The 22649-nt window shown below is 43.7% G+C and overlaps 1 protein-coding gene across 1 annotated transcript; it reads left to right on the top strand.

Moving 5' to 3' along the window:
- Window positions 1-6624: 6624 nt before the first annotated feature.
- On the top strand, window positions 6625-19766 carry EDEM2 (ER degradation enhancing alpha-mannosidase like protein 2). The gene is made up of 11 exons (XM_028734864.2): window positions 6625-6843; window positions 7820-7930; window positions 8537-8576; window positions 9426-9531; window positions 11829-11954; window positions 13514-13725; window positions 14921-15062; window positions 15874-15998; window positions 16766-16910; window positions 18780-18901; window positions 19211-19766. Exons 1-11 carry the CDS (start codon window positions 6725-6727, stop codon window positions 19709-19711), a joined length of 1749 nt encoding a protein of 582 aa, XP_028590697.1. The 5' UTR covers window positions 6625-6724; the 3' UTR covers window positions 19712-19766.
- Window positions 19767-22649: the final 2883 nt, after the last annotated feature.

Here is a 22649-nt window from a genome sequence, read left to right as displayed (position 1 = left end):
CTCACCCCTACAGGGGAACTCTCACCAACAGCTTACACCCAACCAGGAAGTGGTTTGTTTATGAAAACAAGGTTATATAGAAATTCAACCCAGTACCAGACCAGTAACAGCCAGCATGGCTAGTGGTCAAGAATGATGGGAGTTGTAATCCATAAACATTTGGAGGGCTACAAGTTATCTATCCCTGACAAAAAATACTAGGGTCTTGGCCTCCTGAACCTTCCTTAGTCAACAGAGCAGTACTTTCTGTTTTCCTGTTGACATTAGGCAGGCTCCATCATTGTATTCTTTTAGACATCTGCTAAAAAAGCTTTCTGCTTGGGCAAGCCTATTCAGACACATGTGGTTATATGTTTTGTTGTGTTTCATTGCATTTAGATGTTTTTCACAGTTTTGTAATGTTTAAAATATGTTATTATTTTATTTTTAATTGTATTTTTATTGCAGAGATGTTTGCAACCTGGACTCTGTTGAGAGAAGGAGAGAATGTACATTTGATAAATCAATATAAACTTCAGGGCCCAGCCCAAACCTGGGTTCTGGTACACATGCTCCAGTCTGAATTAGAATATGGCCACTGACAATCCCAGATTGGCACTGAGAGATTCTTGATACCAAACTTATTTTCCATATTACCAGAGACATTTCTCTCTCTCATGCAGTTCTGTACATGACTATTCAGAAATAACCTTGTTTGAGTTCAGTGGGATTTACTCCCAGGTAAGTATAAGATTGCAGCTTAAAATATGTAATATGCCATATCTAATCCATTCATGGCTTGATAAAATGTTTGTGTATATTTCCTCTTTTAAGCATCTGCTTCTGTTCTGCATCTCCTGCTCAATATATTCCTGGCTTGAAAGAAATGAGAGTCCTTTGCTTTCAAAGGTATCTGGTCTTGCTATTTGGCTTTCTAGTCACATACCTCATGTGTTTCAAAAATACTTTAGTCAACTTTTAGAATTCAATAACTGACTTTGATAGAGAAATTACTGTTCCAGTGTATGGCAAATGACAATGGTCTAGAACACTGTTAAATTTAAGTCTTGAAAATGAACTTTAATAAAATGTGCTCCAATAATGTACTGTGACAGCTTTTAGAGAAATCAGCTTCAATACTCTGATTCTCCCAGGAATGCAGTGAGATATACTCAAGCAGCCTTGAGCCATGGAATAAGCAAGCAGACAGCTTTATGATAAATGGTCCTAGAAACCTAAATTACAACTGCACCAAATGAACAATATGTCCAAATTATTTGGTGGCTTTTTTTGTTGCAGAGACAGCTGGCATGAATACAGTGCGCTGCCGGCGTTGTCTACAAACCTACAGTGTCACCTAGTGGGCAAACATCCCGTCAGGAAACCAGATCCTGGCTTGAAGGCTGCTGCAGGCTAAATGTCTCCCGTCTAAACAACAGAGTGGGTACATGAAAGAACGGCAAAATGTCAGGTTGCCTACCAGAAAGGGAACACTAGACCGAGCCAGTATTTGGAAAGTATATTGCATGACACACAGCAAATGGGGCCGCAGAAGATGGCAGCGCTATCACCTTCCTTTCTCCAACATGATTTTTTCCCCAATGCCAGAAAGATGTTATTCTTACTGTTACGATTTAGTTGTATAGCACCATCAATACATCTGGTGCTTTACACAGCGACAGGGGGTAAAATAATAACCCCCTGTTCCTAGGAGCCTACAATCCATTGGAGAGATGGAGAGACAACAGAAGGAGGGGGTGATGACAGAGACAGCAAGGACTGAGGAACAATTTGTGAATATATCTTGGTCCTGGTTATACATATTAGAAGGGTGGCAATATATTTTGATAATAAATTAATCTTATCTGTGGCCCAAGTCCAATATTATGCTAGGAATAAACAAGCAATGAGTGGCAGGTTTAATCCTGGACTAATTTACACTTATAGGTGCAGTGACCTTGTTTATTCTGATGCCAGTTGCAAGACGCTCCTCAGGGGTAAATTGCTGGGGGAGGGGGGGTTAACCTGGCTTGCATCACATTAACATTAAGCATTTCTGACTATCTAGCCAGCCATCGGTTTCTGGCCTTTCTATCATTTACGATATTTGCAAATAATAATCTATGTTAAATTGACTCTAAAACGATATTTCTCCCTCTCCTTGAAATCCATAAAAATTATTATAAAAATTTTAAATTATAATCAGTGCAGTAAATTGAGTAGTTCAGCATCATTAAAATGTAGAATTCATAGTTTGTAGTGCTGAAGGTACCATGAAGCAAAACATTAGCAGTCAGTTGTTACTAGATCTGCCTATGTGCCCATCTATACTCACACAAGCCTGTATATTACATGCTTCATGGAAGCGTCACTTTGGGAATCTTCTCTGGAGGCCAGTGCATGCCAGAGATTATAGTGTTTGACAGAATTACATTAGAAATACCCAGTGCTTTTTTTCTGGGGATACGCAAGGGTACGCTAAACATTTTAAGTGTGGCCTCATTGGGGGGCAGTATTTCAATATGAGTAGAAAAATAAGAGTTCCCCTAAACAGTGGAAGATAGAAGTGCCTGGCGTGCTCTGGTCCATGGGGTCACGAAGAGTCGGACACGACTAAACGACTAAACAGCAACAACAACAAATTGTGGATTGAAGCACCAGAATAGGAAAACAAAATGGCACGTTGGTTAGTTGTTATAAATTACACAGGCTACCCAAATGTATACAGGAAATCCCCTTAAAAAACTGTATGCGTAGTATTTATGAGGTGATTTGTTTACTTGATTCCTTACCTGCCCTTTAACATAAGGTCCCAATGCAGGTTACAACAATTCAATATACAATTATAAAACAAATAATTCAGCTGCAAACATAAAGCAAACCATTAAAAACCACTTTAAAACATTTATCTGTATGTTGTTGTTGTTTAGTCGTTTAGTCGTGTCCGACTCTCCGTGACCCCATGGACCAGAGCACGCCAGGCACTTCTGTCTTCCACTGCCTCAGTTTGGTCAAACTCATGTTTGTAGCTTCGAGAGCACTGTCCAACCATCTCATCTTCTGTCATCCCCTTCTACTTGTGCCCTCCATCTTTCCCAACATCAGGGTCTTTTCCAGGGAATCTTCTCTTCTCATGAGGTGGCCAAAGTATTGGAGCCTCAGCTTCAGGATCTGTCCTTCCAGTGAGCACTCAGGGCTGATTTCCTTCAGAATGGAGAGGTTTGATCTTCTTGCAGTCCATGGGACTCTCAAGAGTCTCCTCCAGCACCATAATTCAAAAGCATAAATTCTTCGGCGATCAGCCTTCTTTATGGTCCAGCTCTCACTTCCATACATCACTACAGGGAAAACCATGGCTTTAACTATACGGACCTTTGTTGGCAAGGTGATGTCTCTGCTTTTTAAGATGCCGTCTAGGTTTGCCATCGCCTTTCTCCCAAGGAGCAGGCGTCTTTTAATTTCGTGACTGCTGTCACCATCTACAGTGATCATGGAGCCCAAGAAAATAAAATCTCTATCTGTATAAAAACAGTTAAAAGTGATTTGGGTACAGACACAGGCTGGGAAAAAGATGGCCACTTATAAGGCTTGTTGAAAGAGAAATGTATTCATTAGGTGCTGAAAAGAGAACAGAGATTATGTCTAAATGTAAGGGGAGGGAATTCCAAAGGGTAGGTGCCACAATGCTAAAGGCCCAAGTTCTGTATTGTGCGGAATGGGAGTCTTGATAAGATAGTATCTGCAGGAGGCCTCTTCTGCAGAGCACAGTGATCAATTAGGTATTTAAGGTGTGAAACAATCTTTTAGATATCCTGGCCCCTGCTGTATAAGCCTTTGTACAGCAGTACAAGTAAGCCCAAGAGCTGCAGGTAAAAACTGGGGGCAGGCAAGTTTCTGCACAATTCCCCCATACAAATCCTATTAAAGCAATGGGACATTAACAAGTCACCACGCACTTTGAATGCTGCAGCAAGGCTGGCTGAATTATGTTTTTTTAAAAAATAAATAAATAAGGCAAGAAATATGTTTTATAGGAATAGTGTTGGCATCCTTCAGGGGTCGAGATGCCAGCTGGCTAGCCCCCTGCTGGTTCATACCCTTCCAGCCGTGACAATCCCCCAATCTCTGGTGCGACGTAAATCAGCGACTCAGATTTCAAAAGCCTGAGCGCGCTATATTAGCACAGCATATAGCGCAAACAGAACAGGTGTGAGGCTTGTGGAAACATACTAACAGCTAAAGATTTATTAAGCATAAACCAGGACAAAGAAAACATGTTGCCTCCCTTTCTTCTCCTCAGAGAGACAGAGAAAAGCAAAAGCCATACACACAGCGGAAGTTCCCAGCAAGCTGTGCTGGAATGTAAACAGGCATGTGACATATAACAATCCCATGTCTGCTCCTTAAGGTGGAATGGAAAGCAGTGCTGCACCCCCAGACCACCTGATAAAGGGATCCACCTCACAAAGGCAAGTTTGTTTGTTGTTGTTTTTGCACTGTCCAGGAAGACTGACCACCTCAGGTGGGAGGCCTTTAGGATGCCTTCCTGTTCAGCTTTCAGGCAAATATGTTCAGCCAGACCAAACTGGGATGCAGAAGAGCAGACTGAGTCAGCCTGCCTAAATGCACTGGAAGATGCCTCAGTGGAATCATTGCCAAGCTGTTTTTGTCCAACAACCATGCCCAGCTTGGCCAAAATAAGGCGACAGCACCACTACAGCATGTTCTTCCCATCTCTTCTTCACAGTCTATGATAGTAGTGGCATTGATGGAAAGGCAAACAGGAAAGCTGAAAACTATGATGAGTGCAGAGCAGTGGTACCTGTTTAGAGAATTTATGGAATTTGTGGTAATGTTTACGTTTTTCTTTATAAATTATTGGATTTTATGTAATGCTCACATGTTTATAGTTCCCATTTACACTTTTCCTTAATTGTTTTATTTTTTATGAATACTTTTTAATCCTGCACTTTGAAGGAAAATTTTACAGAGCTTTCCTTTTCTTTCTTTGAAACCAGTTAAAATGCTTTAAAAAGCAAATGCCGACATTCATACACACAGACAAAATCTATTCAAAACACAAATCACAAGCCTGAGAAGCAGGCAGTTGGGGAGCGTGCACACACACACACACACACACACACACACGTGTAGTCTGCTTGGGGCCGAGACAGGAAGCCAACTAGTCAAGAGGCGGAGGGGAGAAAATAATAGGCAGAGACTTGTGCTTCCTATTTTGAGGCACAAGAGGGCAGCATGACCTACTCTCTCTGCTGCTCTGACTTGATTCAAAAAATTGTAAGCCTTTTGGGGAAGAGACCTGTCCTGTTATACTGTGTAAAACACCATGAACGAACAAACGCACATAAAGAAAATAGCTAATAAAACACAATTGAAATACATAGTGAAAATAATTAATGTTAATCATAATATTTAGAGAGGGCATGTTTAGCCTGGAAAAGAAGTGGCAGAGGATATCTGATGTTGTTGTTGTTTAGTCGTTTAGTTGTGTCCGACTCTTCGTGACCCCATGGACCAGAGTATGCCAGGCACTTCTGTCTTCCACTGCCTCCCGCAGTTTGGTCAAACTCATGCTGGTAGCTTTGAGAACACTATCCAACCATCTCATCCTCTGTCGTCCCCTTCTCCTTGTGCCCTCCATCCTTCCCAACATCAGGGTCTTTTCCAGGGAGCCTTCTCTTCTCATGAGGTGGCCAAAGTATTGGAGTCTCAGCTTCAGGATCTGTCATTCCAGTGAGCACTCAGGGCTGATTTCCTTAAGAAGGGATAGGTTTGATCTTTTTGCAGTCCATGGGACTCTCAAGAGTCTCTTCCAGCACCATAATTCAAAAGCATCAATTCTTCAGCGATCAGCCTTCTTTATGGTCCAGCTCTCACTTCCATACATCACTACTGGGAAAACCATAGCTTTAGCTATATGGACCTTTGTCGGCAAGGTGATGTCTCTGCTTTTTAAGATGCTGTCTAGGTTTGTCATTGCTTTTCTCCCAAGAAGCAGGCGTCTTTTAATTTCGCGGCTGCTGTCACCTTTCTGCAGTGATCATATCTGATAGGGTATCTGATAGCCATCTTCAATTATCTAGACGGCTGTCACATGGAGCACGCTTCTGCTCAGGAGGGTAGCACCAAACCAATGGCTTCAAGTTGCAAGAAAGGAGATTCACACTAAACATCAGGAAGAACTTTGGGACAGTCAGAGCTGTTCGGCAGTGGATGGGGACTCCCACGAGAGGAGGTTTTGAAGCAGAGATGGCCAGCTGTCAGTGGATGCTTTAGCTGAGATTCCTGCATTGGACTAGATGACTCTTGGGGGGGGGGGTATCTTCTACCTATAATTCTATGCTCCAATGATTCAACACAGGGCTATTCGGAAAGCCAGCCTTATTTTCTCCTCTCCCCTTTTCTCCCTCCCTCCCTTCTGCGATAGGATGAGCATCAACCAATAGCCAGAAGCGGCGCACCGCAGCGGCCTCTACCGGCCACGCCGTTTAGAACACATCCCTACTCCCCTCTGCGCAGGCGCCCTCCGAGCTCACCAACCCTTTCATCTCGCGTCATCCCTACTGCAGGGGCGGGAGGGGCAGGCGGTTCTGATTGGCGCTCGGAGGAGTGGGCGGGGCTACAGGAGTGGGCGTGTCCCGGAAGGGAGGCTGCTTGATGGCCGCGGAAGCGGGGAGAGGGAGGCAAGGGCGCCCGGGTTGCCCTCGCTGCGCGCGGCTGCTAGATGCTGCTGTCGGCGCAGCGCCCCCTGCACCGGCTGGGCTGGCTCTGGCTGTGGGTGCTGCACTCGCTGGGGCAGCCCCCTCCGGCCGCCGGGAAGGAGGTCGACGTCGCCCGCTACAGGTGAGCTCGGACCAGGATGACTGATGGAGAGCAGCTCACTGCTCCCTCGTCACCACCTGGGCTCCTTTGCCTTCCCTTTTCTAAAGGCTCTGTGGTGCCAGGCGGATTTTCAACAGGTGAAGCCTCCCCTTTTTCCATGGCGTGCCTCTCTGGCTGGTTGAATTTCACCTGCCATCAAGTCTCCCGCAGGGACAACGGGAGAAAAAAGGATGGTGGCAGCCCTGCTCTCGGGTGGAAAACCGAGGGTGGGAGAGGGCGGAAATCCTCTAATACTAATATGCAGCTGTATTTATCAGTTTGCTTTTTTAAAAAAGTGCTTGTCTAATAGTGAGGATGGAACAGAAATAAAAAGTCAGGGGATGAGGATTAGACTTTAGATGGCAAGTTCTACCCTTGTAGAAGACGGTAAGAAACGACAGTCATTTTATTCATGTGTTTGTTTAAATATCTTAGGGATGTGGCTTCATGGAAAAGTAAACAAGATATCATAGCCATATATGTGGGGAAATCTTAAAAATAACAGGGCATGCTGCTCTTGACATATGCAGGTCTTTTTGGTCATGGTTAAAAGCAGCTGTGAAGAACTTTGAGGCAAAAAAACCCCAGAAGTAGATCCTGCAAACCTAAAGTGCTTCCTTTGAGAAAGTAGGAAAAGTGCAGTGGATTCTTGGAAATTATAAGGGAATCTTGAAGGCATTGGTTTGGTGTGAAGACATGAACAGAGGCCTTTTTCTCTTCCCTTCTTCTCCTGCCTTCCACTGCATTCTGTGTATATCAAGCAGGCAGCAAGAAAGTTGGAAGGAAGAGAATTGCTGAGGTGACCTACTGAGGGCCCGTGTGATCCACTCCTTTCAAAATTTTGGCAGTGCGATGCTCACCTTTGTAGAGGTCACCTTTTCTGCTGTTGTTGTTCTGTGGTGGTGTCCACTTTTCTGTAACACTGTAAGTCTGAAACATCTTTTTTTTCTCCCTTTAGAGAGCGAGTCAAGTCCATGTTTTATCATGCTTATGATAATTACCTGGAAAACGCCTTCCCGTATGATGAACTGCGCCCTCTGACATGTGATGGGCAGGACACTTGGGGAAGGTACTGGGAAGACTGAATGTTCTTTCTGTGGTTGCTTGTGGAATTTTGAAATAACACCTTTTTAGGGTATGTCCCTGTTTACTAGAGCAGGTGTCGTCGTCCCCCCACCTGTCATGCTGAGTGAAGCTGATGGGAATTGCAGTCTAACTTCTGGAGGGTCCCATGTTACAGTGTATGCTACCTGTCCTGGAGCAGCATGGATTTACTTAACCTTTTCACTGCCTTTGGAATGGGTTTGTTTAGCCTAGTGAGGAAAGACTAAGGTGCACATGATGAAACTGTTCCGATACCTGAAGTGCTGTCACATAAAAGAGGCCAAGTTCTCTGCAGAACTTGATGTAATGGGCTCAAGTTACAGGAGGATGGATTTCAGTAGAACAGTGGGAGAAACCTCTTAATGGTAGGAGCAGTTTAGCCATGGAACTAACTATTAGAGTGGAGGTGGGCTCTCCCTCACTAGATCTTTTCTGACAGAGACTGGACAGCCATCTCTTGGTTTTTCAGAGAAGAAGCCCATTGGTTAAATGCCAGCATGTGCATCTTTCTATGTATTTTGTGGTTGATGCCACATTTGCCTCACCAGCATTGCCTTCCTTTCTTTTTCAGCTTTTCTCTCACACTGATTGATGCGCTGGACACTCTGCTAGTAAGTACTGTTTGTCAGTAACATAATCTTTCTTTGTTTTCTCAGATCCTGCTTATTCTCAGGCATATTGGTAGAAAAAAAAATCTGTTCCTCATACTTTCAGTTTCTCCCTACTTTCAACTTCTTTACAAACAAGTAAAATGACAGCATTACTAAGACCAAGCACAAAATGGATTCACAAATTTGAAAACAAAGGGTTATATCCAACACTATTGTTTCACTTACACAACATATGTTTCCATATGGAATGGACCATGCTCCTCTTTCTTGGCCTGCAGCTTCCCCAGATCTTCTCCAGAGGGTTGAGGGACCTTTCAGAACAGATTTGGGAGTGCACAGGGAGAGAAGAAGACAGTATGAGACTGGAATTCCATGTGTGCAGTGCAGGATACAGCCCAAATGTAGAAGTAAAATTGTCCATTGTCTCCTAAGACAGATAGACGCCAGCTAATTCCAGACTTGATCCATAGGAACATAGAAAGCGGCATTATACCAAGTCAGATTCACTGGTCCATCTACTTCAGTATTGTCTACACTGACTGGCAGCAGTTCTTCAGGGTTTCAGGCAGGGAGTGTCTCTCAGACCTATCTGGAGATGCTAAGGATGGGACCTGGGACCTTCTGTACACAAGGCCAACTTCTGTTGTTGATGCAATGCCAACATTCTAAGTTCTTGCACATTTTCTTCATTAGAACAACTTAAAGAAGCTTCAAGGGCAAAGCTAGATTGCTCCAGTGTAATATTCTGTAATATATCTTTCCTACTGATTTCTACCCTGCCTGCCCCCAAATTTAGATGTTTGCAGTCTCATGAATTGTGTGCTTTCAGTTACATTTATTTCTTCACAGATTTTGGGGAACGTCTCTGAATTCCAGAGAGTTGTCAGCGTGTTGCAGGAGGGCGTGAATTTTGATATTGATGTAAATGCTTCTGTCTTTGAAACCAACATCAGAGGTGAGCGGAACTCAAAAAGGTCCCTGTCTTGGAAGTATTTTGCATAACAAATTAGAGTTGCAGCACAGAGGAAAGATGAGCGTGTAATATAGTAACAGGATTCGGAAGGGTAGCCATGTGTAGCCAGTTGTAGCAAAAACAACAAAGAGTCAGTTGTAGCAGCCTTTTAAGGATTGACAATTTATTATAGCATAATCTTTCATGGAGCATAAGAGGTATAAAGTGTAATCCTAAATTGGCAGGCATTATATTAAAAGCACTGGGGGTTGGAAGAATGGAAAATGGAGAGGGAAATAAAAGTTATAGAAATACCCTGTTCAAAGGTAATACAATACCAGATTAGAACAAGGGTGGATGAACCAGATATTGCTGAATGCCAGTTCTCATTATTCCTGACCTTTGGCCTTGCTCTCTGGGGCTGATGAGAGTTGCAGCTTCTAGAGGGTCCCCACTTCCCCACCCCTGTATTAAAGAGAGAAATCAGACAGCAAACTATGGTCTTCTATCCCCTGCCTGTAGCGGTCCTGGAAGCAGTCAGCTGGCAACTGTTAGAAACAGAGAGCTGAGCTACATGGGCTTTTTGTCTTATCCAGCTGAGCTGCTGTTAACATTCTTGTGATGATTCTAATGCAAGTTTTTGCTCTGATGCTTTTCTGTATTCATTAATAAGGCTCTAAGTTGAACATTTCATGACTTACACAGTATATTCCTTGCAATGATCAAGGGCAAAGATGTTGCTGGGATAAGAACAATTAATGTGTGTCTCCTGAGAAGCTTAACCGAATTGCTGGCTCCTCTGTAGCCACTGAAAAGAAAATCAGTTCTGCACACTTCACATTGACCAATTTGCACTATCAAATCCTGGCTTAAGAAGCCAGGATGTGAAAGTGCCATGCATGCTCACATTCAACTCCTTCATGTGAGCACCATAACAGGCCAATATTCAGCTTTTGGCCCTAGTTTCTCATTATGTGTGAACCGGGAAACTGTGGTTAATGGGCTGTCAGACAATACTGGATGTGAGGCCATGGTTTAAATTTGATTTCCAGTTCCTGGCTGGTTTGGAACCCACATAGCATAGCTTATGACTTTGCACATAAAACAAATCTCTGGTTAAAAGCTGAATCGTGGCTTGTTCAAAGGAACTCAGTGCCACCCACAAGTAGCTCCTGCATATACTGACTTCCTAAGCCAGGAATTGATTGTCCGGTTAGTCTGTTTGCTCCTCCTTTTAAATATACTGTGATTGCAAATAAAGGGGCTGGGCATGGTTATCAAGAGGATGGTAGCTAGTCGGCTGTAGATATGCCTGGAGGAAGGGGATTTTCTAGTTCCGTTCCAGTCTGGTTTTGGCTTTGGCTCTGAAACACTCTTGTCGCCCTGATTGACAGTCTCCATTGGGAAAGTGATGGAGGAATGCAACTCTGCTGGTTCTCCTTGATCTCTCAATGGCTTTTGACACCATTGACCATGGTGCTCTTCTGGAGTGACTCAGGGAAGTTGGAGTTAGAAGTACTGTATTACAGTGGTTCCACTCCTACCTCCAGGATCACTACCATAAAATATTACTAGGAGATTACTATTTAGCTTTTGGGCTGTTGGGTCCCACAAGGGTTCATTCTGTCTCCTAAGCTATTTAAAATATATGTGAAACTGTTGGGAGCTGTTATCTGGGGATTTGGAGCATGGTACTCGGCTCTCTCCTTCCATTCCATAGAAATCGGAGTCCATGAAGGTGTTGGACAAGTGTTTGGAGGCAGCAGTGGACTAGATGGGGGCCAATAAATTGAGACTGTTTCCAGATAAGACAGAAGTACTGTGGATGGGTTGTTCCCATGCCCAGGAATTTGGTGTACAAGTTCTGGAAGAAGTTGCACTCCCCTCTTAAGGAAAAGGCTTGTAGTCTGGGAGTATTCCCGGATCCCAACTGGATTGTCACTGGAGTCTCATATGGCTTCTGTGGCTAGGAGTGCTTATACCTAGCATAGGCTGATTCACCAGCTGCAGCTGTTCCAAGGTCAGAGTAGCCTGGCCTCAGTTGTCCGTTCTTGGTGGCCTTCAAAAACATTCCTGTTTACTGAGGCATTTGATGGCTGAAAAAGACTGTGAGATCACTAGCTGAGATAATGTGCTTAACTGTTTTTAGATTTTTGTTTTGTTTTGTTTTATCATTGCTATGTCTGCTGCTGTGGGCTCCTTTGGGAGGAAGAGCAAGATACAAATCAAATGAATAATAACATATTCACCCTTTGCCATTGAGACAGCTTTTTTAATAAGCTGTGTGTTCCTATTTTCAGTGGTCGGCGGACTGCTGTCTGCTCACTTGTTGTCAAAGAAGGCCGGTGTTGAAGTGGAAGCAGGATGGCCCTGCTCTGGGCCCCTCTTGAGGATGGCAGAGGATGCAGCTCGAAAACTTTTGCCAGGTGAGCACTGTTGCAGAATCTGAGAATTCATTTCCTCCCTTTCTGTGTTGCTGCCTTATAGGCTAAACTAGATTATAAGTAATGGGTACCAGGAACTGCAGGGGGACAAATTCTTGCAAATTGCTAGAAGCAGAAGAGATGTAGTTGGATATCTCAAGTGCATTGAAAATATTTATGCTTCTAATGCAGACTTCCCCAACCTTGGGTCCCCAGATGTTGTTGGACCCCAGTTCCCATCATCCTTGACCACTGGACCCACTCGCTAGGAATGATGGGAGTTGTAGTCCAACAACATCTGGGGACCCACGGTTGGGAAAGGCTGCCCTAATGTATACTGGGCCAAATGTTGCTAAAATCTGAAGTAATGAAAATGGACTCAAGTGTATGCTTTTTTTATCAATGAGTATACCACAGCAGCAAAATTAGTATTATGGCTAAGTGGATAATGTGGGACGCGGTTGGTGCTGTGGTCTAAACCACAGAGTCTAAGGCTTGCCGATCAGAAGGTTGGCGGTTCAAATCCCTGCGACGGGGTGAGCTCCTGTTGCTTGGTCCCTGCTCCTGCCAACCTAGCAGTTTGAAAGCACATCAAAGTGCAAATAGATAAATAGGTACCACTCCAGTGGGAAGGTAAACGCGTTTCCGTGCGCTGCTCTGGTTTGCCAAAAGCGGCTTAGTCATGCTGGCCACATGACCCGGAAACTGTACGCTGGCTCCCTCGGCCAGTAAAGTGAGATGAGCGCCGCAACCCCAGAGTCGTCCGTGACTGGACCTAACGGTCCACGTTACCTTTACCTAGTGGATAATGTAATGGCTCTGATAAATATCTAAGATGAGAAATAATGCAGCTAATGCAGTGTTTACTTTGAGGAAGTAGAAAGGCACCTACAGGGCTATATATGGCATGTATTTGTCACTAAGCATTCATTGCACACCTGAGCTAAAACAGAACATACAGTCTTTGCTGTCTATTTGAACAGTGATGATCATTTTAACTTCTGGTTACTAGGATTCGCATCTGTTCACCTGTGAGTGGGTTACCGTTAAAGTGGAATATAAACTCCAATCTATACAACAGAAACCTCTTTGAGCAAAGTAGTTCTTCAGTATACAGCTGTGTTCTTGTGTTTGTGTGTTTTGGAAAATCTTTAAATTATTGCCATAAACGTAGGAAATCTATTAGTTGCCAAGCCCGTTGAGCTTGATTGGACAGTGTATCAGGGTTGCTCACCAGGAGCAGGTAACAATTCCTTACGGGTAAATACCTTGCTTACCAGACCTGCTGTTCAAATTGAGCTGTGCGCTATAGGTGACGAGGCAGACAAACCTACGTGCATTGAATTCAATGCATTGAATTAGGCAATCTTCCCAGTAGTTGTCCTGACTTGTTTGCCCACTGTTTAGATTGTGCTGGGATGTCACATGACTTGCTTTTAATACTTGAAACACACCTGATAGGGGACTTGCAGGAGTATTTGTGGAACCAACCTTGGGAGAATCCACAGTTTGAACTGTGTTACCTACACTGGGCCCCCAGTTATGTTAGTTTTGTTTTGAAGCCTTTCAGACTCCAACTGGAATGCCATATGGGACAGTGAACTTACTACACGGAGTAAACCCTGGAGAGACACCAATTACTTGTACTGCTGGAATTGGTACATTTATAGTGGAATTTGCTACATTAAGTCATCTTACAGGTGACCCAATATTTGAGGATGTTGCCAGAAAGGCTCTTAAGACCCTCTGGAAAAATCGTTCTGATATTGGCTTGGTGAGTGGAAAAACCTCATGTCACACTTTCCATTTAGTTTGATTTCTGTTGAAAGTATGGTCGAATTCCTTTAAAACGCTGCCACTGAAACACATTGATTGCAAGAATATAACAGTACCAGCTCCACCATGTACCATAAACGTACACAGGCTGGTATAAGCTGACTCCTACTCCCAAACCTCTGTTGTTTGTCTATTTTTCAATAGCTTGTGGTCCAGATACCTTGAGCTTGAAAGAATACAATGGACGATCATATTAGAAGATGGCTTGTTGAAGTTCCAATACTTGTAGAAACCTGCATTGCTTGCTACCAGTCACTTCCTACCTCCACATTCTTGCAAATCTTTTTAAAAAAAGATTTGCTCTTACATTTTCGCAGGTATACAAATCAGTTCAGGAATTTCCTCATTGGTCATTTCTCATCATCATCACTATCTTAAATGGATCTCTTCTGTCATGGAACTCAAGAGAGCATACATAACCCATCCTGACACTGACCAGACTCAGACCTGCTTAAGTTCAGCAAGGTGGTGGCCTCATGTGCCTTCAGACCCTCCCACTCCCATCCACCACCCATTAGCCATTGGTCCTTGTTTTCACTGAAAGCTGGTATGATCCACAAAGTGACTGTCACAGGATTTAATGTGGAAGTGAAATTCACTCTGGGGGAAATCCAGTGTATTCAGTTGTGTTCTAGGCTTATAGTATGTTCTTGGGCAAATCCAAGAACTTGGAACCGAAAAGCAGCTGGGATTTTAAATAAAGGTCAGAACAGTTGATGCCATGATGAGCATTCTGGTTTAAAAGGCTGTGTTAATGAATCATTAATGTCGCATGTTAGAGATGCCTGGTCCTGTGTTAGTTCTCCTAATCAGAGTAGACTCATTGAAGTTAACGAACATGGCTAACTTATGTCCATTAATTTCAATGGGCCTATTCTGAGTAAAAAGTAGTTGACTACTACCCATAGGTTTTTTAAAAAAATAATTGGTACAGTAACACACATTGTTGGTACCAAATACATGTTAGAAGGGCTGCAGAAATTAAGATTTTTTTGTTACATCTTTGTGCTTTTTGGAAGCTTGTACAGATAACAAACCAAGGATCTGTTGTTTGCTGAAATGTACAGAAATGTAAACCTATGCTAATCCCAATCTATAGCTTTTAATAAATGAGGCATTTTTTCTTTCTTCAGGTGGGTAATCATGTTGATGTGGTAACTGCCAAATGGGTAGCCCAGGATGCTGGCATTGGAGCCGGAGTAGATTCCTATTTTGAGTATCTTGTTAAAGGAGCCATCCTCTTGCAGGATGAGGAGCTGATGTCAATGTTTCTAGGTGAGTTCAGAAAGGGCCATAGCTCAGTGGCAGGGCATCTTCTTTGCATGCCAAAGGTCCCTGGTTCTATCCCTGACATCTCCAGGTAGGGTCAGGAAATACCTCCATCTGACATCTCGGAGAGTCACTTCCAGCCATGGTGGACAATGCTCATTGGCTTCCTTCCTTCATCACATTAGAGAAGGGCTGTAGCTCAGGGATATAACATCTGCTTTGCATGCAAGAGGTCCCAGGGTTTGGGAATCTCTCTTCTCTGCAGCCTTAGAGAGCTGCTTATAGTCAGTGTGGACAAAACTGAGCTAGATGGGCAAAGGATCTGACTCAGTCTGAGGCATGTGATGGTCTTGTTCAATGGTGATGAGCACAATTGGGAGAATCACACTTTAAAGCTTCTGATTATGCATCAGCAGCCTTGTCCCTGTCTGCCCCTGTCAGGTGTGGGGCAGGTGCACATGGTTTGGGGAAACTGCCTTGCAGCCAAATTGGAAGAGGTGCCAGGCCAAATTAGGATGCATGTCCAGGCCATAGCTCCTTGCCCCTGCTCTAATGATAACTCATGTGCCATTTTTTCTCTTTCCCTCCTTGAACAGCAACTGCTCTGTAGAAGCTCATGTGTTGTGAGCAGAGTTCCTTTTTAAAATACTTTCATATTGTCATTCCTTTAACATTGTTAAGCATAAAAGGAAATTCCGATGATAAATGTGTTCTTTGAAATATATGCAAATAGAATATATGAAAGCCAGTTCATTTTCAGGTGCTCTGAAATTCTTCTTCCAATGTTTATCGTTCATTTTGACTTGTCTTTCTGTAGACTACAACAAAGCTATAAGCAACTACACAAAATTTGATGATTGGTACCTCTGGGTTCAGATGTATAAAGGAACAGTCTCAATGCCTGTTTTTCAGTCCCTTGAAGCCTACTGGCCTGGCTTGCAGGTAAGGGCTGATGAAGAACAGTTGTGTTTTAACTCAGGGATCGCTAAAGAACTTGTGACTCTTCATGTGTTGTTGGAAGCTGTGGTCAAGCAATACTTGGTGGCCACAGGATCCATCCCTCTTTTAATTGCTTGTGTTCTTTGTAATTCCATTTCTACAGTAAAACTGAGAACCTGCATCAGAGTAGGCTTCCAATGCAGTATAACATGAATCCAGTCTTTTTGCCTGTGTTGGATAAGCCCGTACTTAAATCAGAAGTGTTAAAGCAGTTGAGGACAAATATCTGCACTGAGAAAACCAGCTGTGGCTTTTTCTTGCCAAGAAAACAGCTAGCAATAATCCACTTTTCGTTGTCTCTCTGATCCCGTGTGAACTGTAATTCCGCTGAAAATCTGACAAGGGCTGTTTTAGTATTAGGAATGAAAATGAACGATTTCCTAAAACAGAGTAGCCCTATTAAACTTGAACATGTTATTTCTAGTAGATTTCTTTCCAGACTTAAAAAAAAACAACAACCCTGGTTGCCACTGAGTTGTCCGTCCTACGGTTATTTTATATCCCAAGTCTTCTTACAGACATCATTTCAGTACATAGTTGATTGTACTATTACGGTTCTTCCACTCCCCCCCCCCTTTCCTTTTTTAAAAGCAGATTAAGTACTATTTGAGGGTTCTAGTTGTACACTGTGCTTGGTTTGATTATGTCTGCTATGCTCTATTCTTTCTGTTACTTCACTGGGGTTTTTCTGGTTTTGTTCTTCCTCCCAGAGCCTCATTGGAGACATAGATAGTGCAATGCGAACATTCCTCAATTATTACACTGTTTGGAAGCAGTTTGGTGGGTTGCCCGAGTTCTACAATATTCCCCAGGGTTATACAGTGGAAAAGCGTGAAGGGTATCCACTTAGACCTGGTAAATAAGAAATAAGTATTTTGTATGTGGCATCTTTCATTTGTTGTTCACAAGGCATATAAATACTGCAGGTGTATGTTTAAATAAAATAATTTATATACTGCTTAACTACAGTAATCTCCAGACAGTTTACAAGGATGAAATACTGAAAGTAAATATTGGTTAGAACTATAAAATCAAATTCCAATTAAAATGCCTGCTGAAACAAAAACAAAAAATGTCTTCAGTAGGCGCTGGAAGTTCAGCAGGGAGGGAGGGAGTCTTCATGACATTCCTCCTATGGATGCAGCAATAAAACTGCTAGCACATTTGCAAAACTAAGCATGTTTTCAAAGCAGATGAGGAGACTGTGTGTTAAGATTCCTGCCTTGCAGGTGGTTGGAGATGACCCTCAAGACCCCTTCCAATTCTATGATTCCATTATGTCATCTGGAAGCAAGTGCCATAAAATTGGGCCCACAATGCTAAACACAATGGCTCCTGGTGAATATGAGCCATGCATGCAAGCCACGGGGGACCACTAACAGTAACTCCCCCAAAGACCTCAGTATTTAAGAAGAGATACAAGGCATTAGGCAGGTATCCTGGACCCAAATTGTTAAGAGCCTTGTAAAGTTCTATAAAAACCTTGAGCATGGCTTAGTAGCATTTGGGCAGTCAGTGTCAACTTTTGAACACTGCAGTTATGTGCTGGTGGTAATCTGCCCCCATCAACAGTCTAGCCCACCGCATTTTGCATCAGCTGGAACCTCTGGACCAGGCCCAAATGCAGCCCCACATAGAGCACACTGCAATAATAGAGTCTTGAGGTTACTAATGCATTGATCACTGTCCAGTAATGGCCATAGTCAGCATACCAGCTGTAGCTAGTAAAAGGCACTCCTCATCACCAAGGCCTCCTTAGCCTACAGCAACAAAGATAGATACAGGAGACAAACCCCGCCCCCCCCAAAAAAGTCCAAGCCTCTTCTTTAAGAGGGAGCACAACTCCACTTAGAACAGGCAATTGTCCAATCTCCCAAACACATGAATCACCATCCCAAAGGGCTTCCCACGGTTCATGCTTAGTTTACTGGTCCTCATTCAGATCACCCCTCCACCTAGGCAAGTGTTTAGATCATGCATAGCATCCCCTGACTCATGTTATGGAGAAGCAGAGCTGTGTGTTGATAGCCTATTGATGACCCTTAGCCCCAAATCTCCTAAAGACCATACCCAGTGACATCATATAGATATTAAACTAGATTGTTTAAGACTTTAGCTTGTACCTTGTGGCTTCCTTTTGGATGATCTCCAAGTTGCTTTGTGGTTTGCCTTGGTTATAGATAAATCTATAGATCATTAACATTTCAGTCTAAGTGGCTCCTGAACCTCTTTCTGTTAAAAATAGGGTTCCAAATTCATATTGTTCTCTGGTCTTGCCTAAGGCAGCAGCTTTGAACAGCAAGCTACCTCTTAATGCAGAATAAAATGAGTTCCAAACTACGTGGCATGACGGGGGGGAAAGTTTTAAGGAAAACTGATTCTTTTGTCCCTCATTCAATAATAGATGACCTCTGTTTTGAACTATTGTGTGTTCTGAATCTTTGGGAAACTGTGCAGGTGTTTGCTGTGTATTGAATAAATGCATGTGTATGCAATGATGTAACTTAAGGGGTGGGATTCACCTCATCAGTTGAAACCCTGCGCAATGGGGCTTCCCCTCTCTCCTTCATGTGCCTCCTGAAATTGGCTCGGGGGTTGAAGAGAACAGCACGGGGGAGGGGAGATAATTCCGCCTGGAAAGCTGATAATCTTGTGCATACAGAATATTTGTAATAGTGCAACATTGATTTCCACCCAAGCTTTTTCTTTTTTATATTTTTGCAGAACTGATAGAGAGTGCAATGTACCTATATCGTGCTACCCAAGATCCCACCCTTTTGGAACTGGGCAGAGATGTTGTAGAGTCAATAGAAAAAATCAGCAAGGTTGAGTGTGGCTTTGCAACAGTTAAGTATTTCTCCTGAACTCTCTTCCCCTGCCCCTTCCTTTTTAGTAATGGGCTAGCGTGTCCCTCTCAAGCATCCTTTTCTCACAAACAAAAGTTAACCTAACAGAATGTGTCATCTTGGTTGGTGTGTGTGTGTTTTATTCTGTGGCACAAATATGGCACTGATTCCAAGTTCTGCTTATTTCAACAGTAGACTTGAACTCCTGATTCGTGCCACTGTATATTTCTCCAGGATGTTGCTGAAACAATTGTACGACAGATTCTGGCATATGCAGTGTAACCACTTTCCCCTCCATTTATTTTAAAGATCAAAGACCTGCGAGATCACAAACTAGATAACCGCATGGAGTCCTTCTTCCTGGCTGAAACAGTGAAATATTTGTATCTACTGTTTGATCCTGACAACTTCATCCATAACAATGGGTCATCCTTTGACGTCGTACTGACACCCTATGGAGAATGTGTTCTTGGTGCTGGTGGATACATCTTCAATACTGAAGCTCATCCTATAGACCCTGCTGCACTGCACTGTTGCAGGAAACAAAAGGAAGAGCAGTGGGAGATAGAAGATCTAGTGAGAGAGTTCTATTCTCTGAAAAGAAGCAAGAAGTTCACTTTGACAAGAACTTCCGGTGGAAGAGAAGCAGAGAGGCACAAAGACTCTGCAGATACTTCTTCGGAAGGCCGCAAAGAGCAAATGAACACTAAACAGAAAGAGAAAAGGAAAATCCCACTCCTGAGCTGCCCTAGTCAACCCTTTAACTCCAAACTGGCTGTTCTAGGGCAGGTCTTCTTAGACAATACTTGATTCCTTTGCTCTGATTCAGAGTTGTTGATTTCAATAAATATGTATTTTATTTGCACTTTTCTGTTGCTGTTTCCTTAGAGGGATATCTATCCTTAGGGGCATATATTCAAACGGGAGTAAATTGTGTTTTGGCATACATCCACTTTGGAAAGCAGAAGTATTTTGAGAACAACAAAAAGCAATTGTATGACACTTAGTATAGCTTTAGTTCCCAGATTGTGGCAACCCCCTGCATGCCTTGTTTGTTGATTTTTCTCTATCTATCTATCTATCTATCTATCTATCTATCTATCTATCATCATCTATCTATCTATCTATCTATCTATCTATCTATCTATCTATCTATCTATCATCTATCTATATCTATCTATCTCTCAAGAGTTTTTCATACTCTTTAACCACAGGCAGCAAGGCAAGTTTGATCTGAGATTAAATAGTCATGTTGGCCTCGTGCAATAAGAAATATTGCAAGCAAGTTTTTGAACTGCATAATCTTTAGGCAAATGTGTTTAGAAGACAAAAATAGGTTACATGCCCAGGTTGTGGGTACCTGGATGCAACACCATTACCTGGGTGAGACTCGTTCAAGTAATGTACAACTTAAAGGTAAAGGTACCCCTGCCCTTACGGGCCAGTCTTGACAGACTCTGGGGTTGTGCGCCCATCTCACTCAAGAGGCCGGGGGCCAGCGCTGTCCGGAGACACTTTCGGGTCACGTGGCCAGCGTGACATCGCTGCTCTGGCGAGCCAGAGCCGCACAACTTAAATAGCTGCACCTAAATAAGGTATAGTTTGAAAACTTGCTACACACTGTTCCAATAAAATGTTGTCTTGGTTTGTAGTCAACAAGTTGTTTGATTACAGCATAGTGACAGGGAGGATCTTGCAGATACTATGGTAGCTCTGTCATGCAAAGTACGGTAATCTGCAAGAGGGAGATAACATACAGTACTAATCTACTGGGTTGCCATAAAGATTGCTGAGATAATTATGCTGAGTGCTTTGAATTCTGACATCCTGTATACATGCTAAGTTGATAGCTGTGAGAATAGATGGATTCACACATTTCTATCATGGACATTAAAGAGAAGGGTGATTATTTGTAGTCTTGGGGCTTTCCAACTGGGACACGATGGTGGCTTCTGATTTGTATGTGATTGTTCTGGCAAAGACATTGATCTTACTCTATAGTTGGGAGTACTTTTTATATAAAGCAGGTTTTTTTAAGAGGATTTAAAGGTATATAATGCAGCTTCCATTTTAAGATGCATTGCTTTTCTTTGTTTAGAGAGAAGCAAACCATGAATGTTGGCTTGCAAGTAACAAGAAGTCAACCTTTGTTCTCCAGTGTGGCAACAGCAAAACTGAAAAATAAATGAAGCAACCAAAAAGAAAAGGGGAAGAAACCTCTTGCAGGCAGAGACTTGTGTTTCTATTTTTATATGCTATACATATGGGGTACTTTTTATAAATAATAAATGGCAATAAGTGAGCTAGTAGGAAGGCTGTAAATCCTGGAACACGTAGAGATGGGACTGGTATAAGTTCCATGTTGGCAATTTCTAGGATTTCTGCCAGATTTTAAACAGACAGTTTGTCTGGAAGGAGCAGAAAAGCTCCCATTTTGTGATTATGGGTCAGCATAATTGCATAGCAGCAATTTGCATTTACTTTTTCTTTCCACTTATATATTCTCATGTCCCATTTAAGGACAAAACCCTGTGATTTCACCTCAGCCAACCTCCCAGCTTCGTTTTACTATCTACCATGTTGAAGAGGAACTTGAAAGCTTGTATGCTACTTTGTTCCAAGTTGGTTGGCCTAATTAAGGTATTGTGTTACTATGAATTATAGAATCTTATTTGTGGGACAATATAGCGTACCTAAAAGGGACGCGGGTGGCGCTGTGGGTAAAACCTCAGTGCCTAGGACTGTATGGTCGGCGGTTCGAATCCCCGCGGCGGGGTGAACTCCCATCGTTCGGTCCCAGCTCCTGCCCACCTAGCAGTTCGAAAGCACTCTTAAGTGCAAGTAGATAAATAGGGACCGCTTTATAGCAGGAAGGTAAACGGCGTTTCCGTGTGCTGCACTGGTGCTGGCTCGCCAACTGCAGCTTCGTCATGCTGGTCACGTGACCCGGAAGTGTCCTCGGACGGCGCTGGCTCCCAGCCTCTAGAGCAAGATGAGCACGCAACCCTAGAGTCGGACACGACTGGCCCGTACCGGCAGGGGTATTTTCGCTCCATTGGACGCACCGGACCATAGGACGCACCAGACCATAGGAGGGGGAGAACAGGGAAAAAAATTTTTTCTTGTTCTTCCCCTCTAAAACAAGGTGCGTTCAAGGTACATTCACCAGAGCTTGTGGGGCTGGCGGTGGGGGGAAGCGCTGCTTTCCCCCACCGCCAGCCTCAAAGATCTCTGAAGCCTTTGGAGCGCAGCGCCCCGCTGCCCTGCAGAGGTTTGCGCGCAGCCGTCCCCAAGCTAGAGCAGTGAGACGGAGCCCTCCGTTTAGCTGTTCTGGCTTGGGAACAGCCTTGCTAGCTTCTGCAGGACAGCGGGGTGAAGGCACCCCGCTGTCCTGCAGAGGTTTGTGCGCAGCCGTCTCCAAGCTAGAGCAGCGAGACGGAGCCCTCCGTCTCGCTGTTCTGGCTTGGGAACAGCCTTGCTAGCTTCTGCAGGACAGAGGGGGGAAGGCACCCCGCTGCCCTGCAGAGGTTTGCGCGCAGCCGTCCCCAAGCTAGAGCAGCGAGACGGAGCCCTCCGTCTCGCTGTTCTGGCTTGGGAACAGCCTTGCTAGCCTCTGCAGGACAGCGGGGTGAAGGCACCCACTGCCCTGGAGAGGTTTGCGCGCAGCCGTCCCCAAGCTAGGCACCAAGACGGAGCCCTCCGTCTCGCTGTTCTGGCTTGGGAACAGCCTTGCTAGCCTCTGCAGGAC

Source organism: Podarcis muralis, chromosome 5 (assembly GCF_964188315.1).
Source record: "Podarcis muralis chromosome 5, rPodMur119.hap1.1, whole genome shotgun sequence".
NCBI lineage: Eukaryota > Metazoa > Chordata > Lepidosauria > Squamata > Lacertidae > Podarcis > Podarcis muralis.
Note: the sequence above shows the minus strand (reverse complement) of the source record. Positions and strands in the feature narration are given on the sequence as shown.

Coding starts and splice junctions, on each gene's coding strand:
- EDEM2 (XM_028734864.2), top strand. CDS start 6,725: ATGCTGCTGTCGGCGCAGCGCCCCCTGCACCGGCTGGGCTGGCTCTGG. Junction 11,955..13,513: donor AGCTCGAAAACTTTTGCCAG/GTGAGCACTGTT, acceptor TTTGTTTTGAAG/CCTTTCAGACTCCAACTGGA. Junction 15,063..15,873: donor GCTGATGTCAATGTTTCTAG/GTGAGTTCAGAA, acceptor GTCTTTCTGTAG/ACTACAACAAAGCTATAAGC.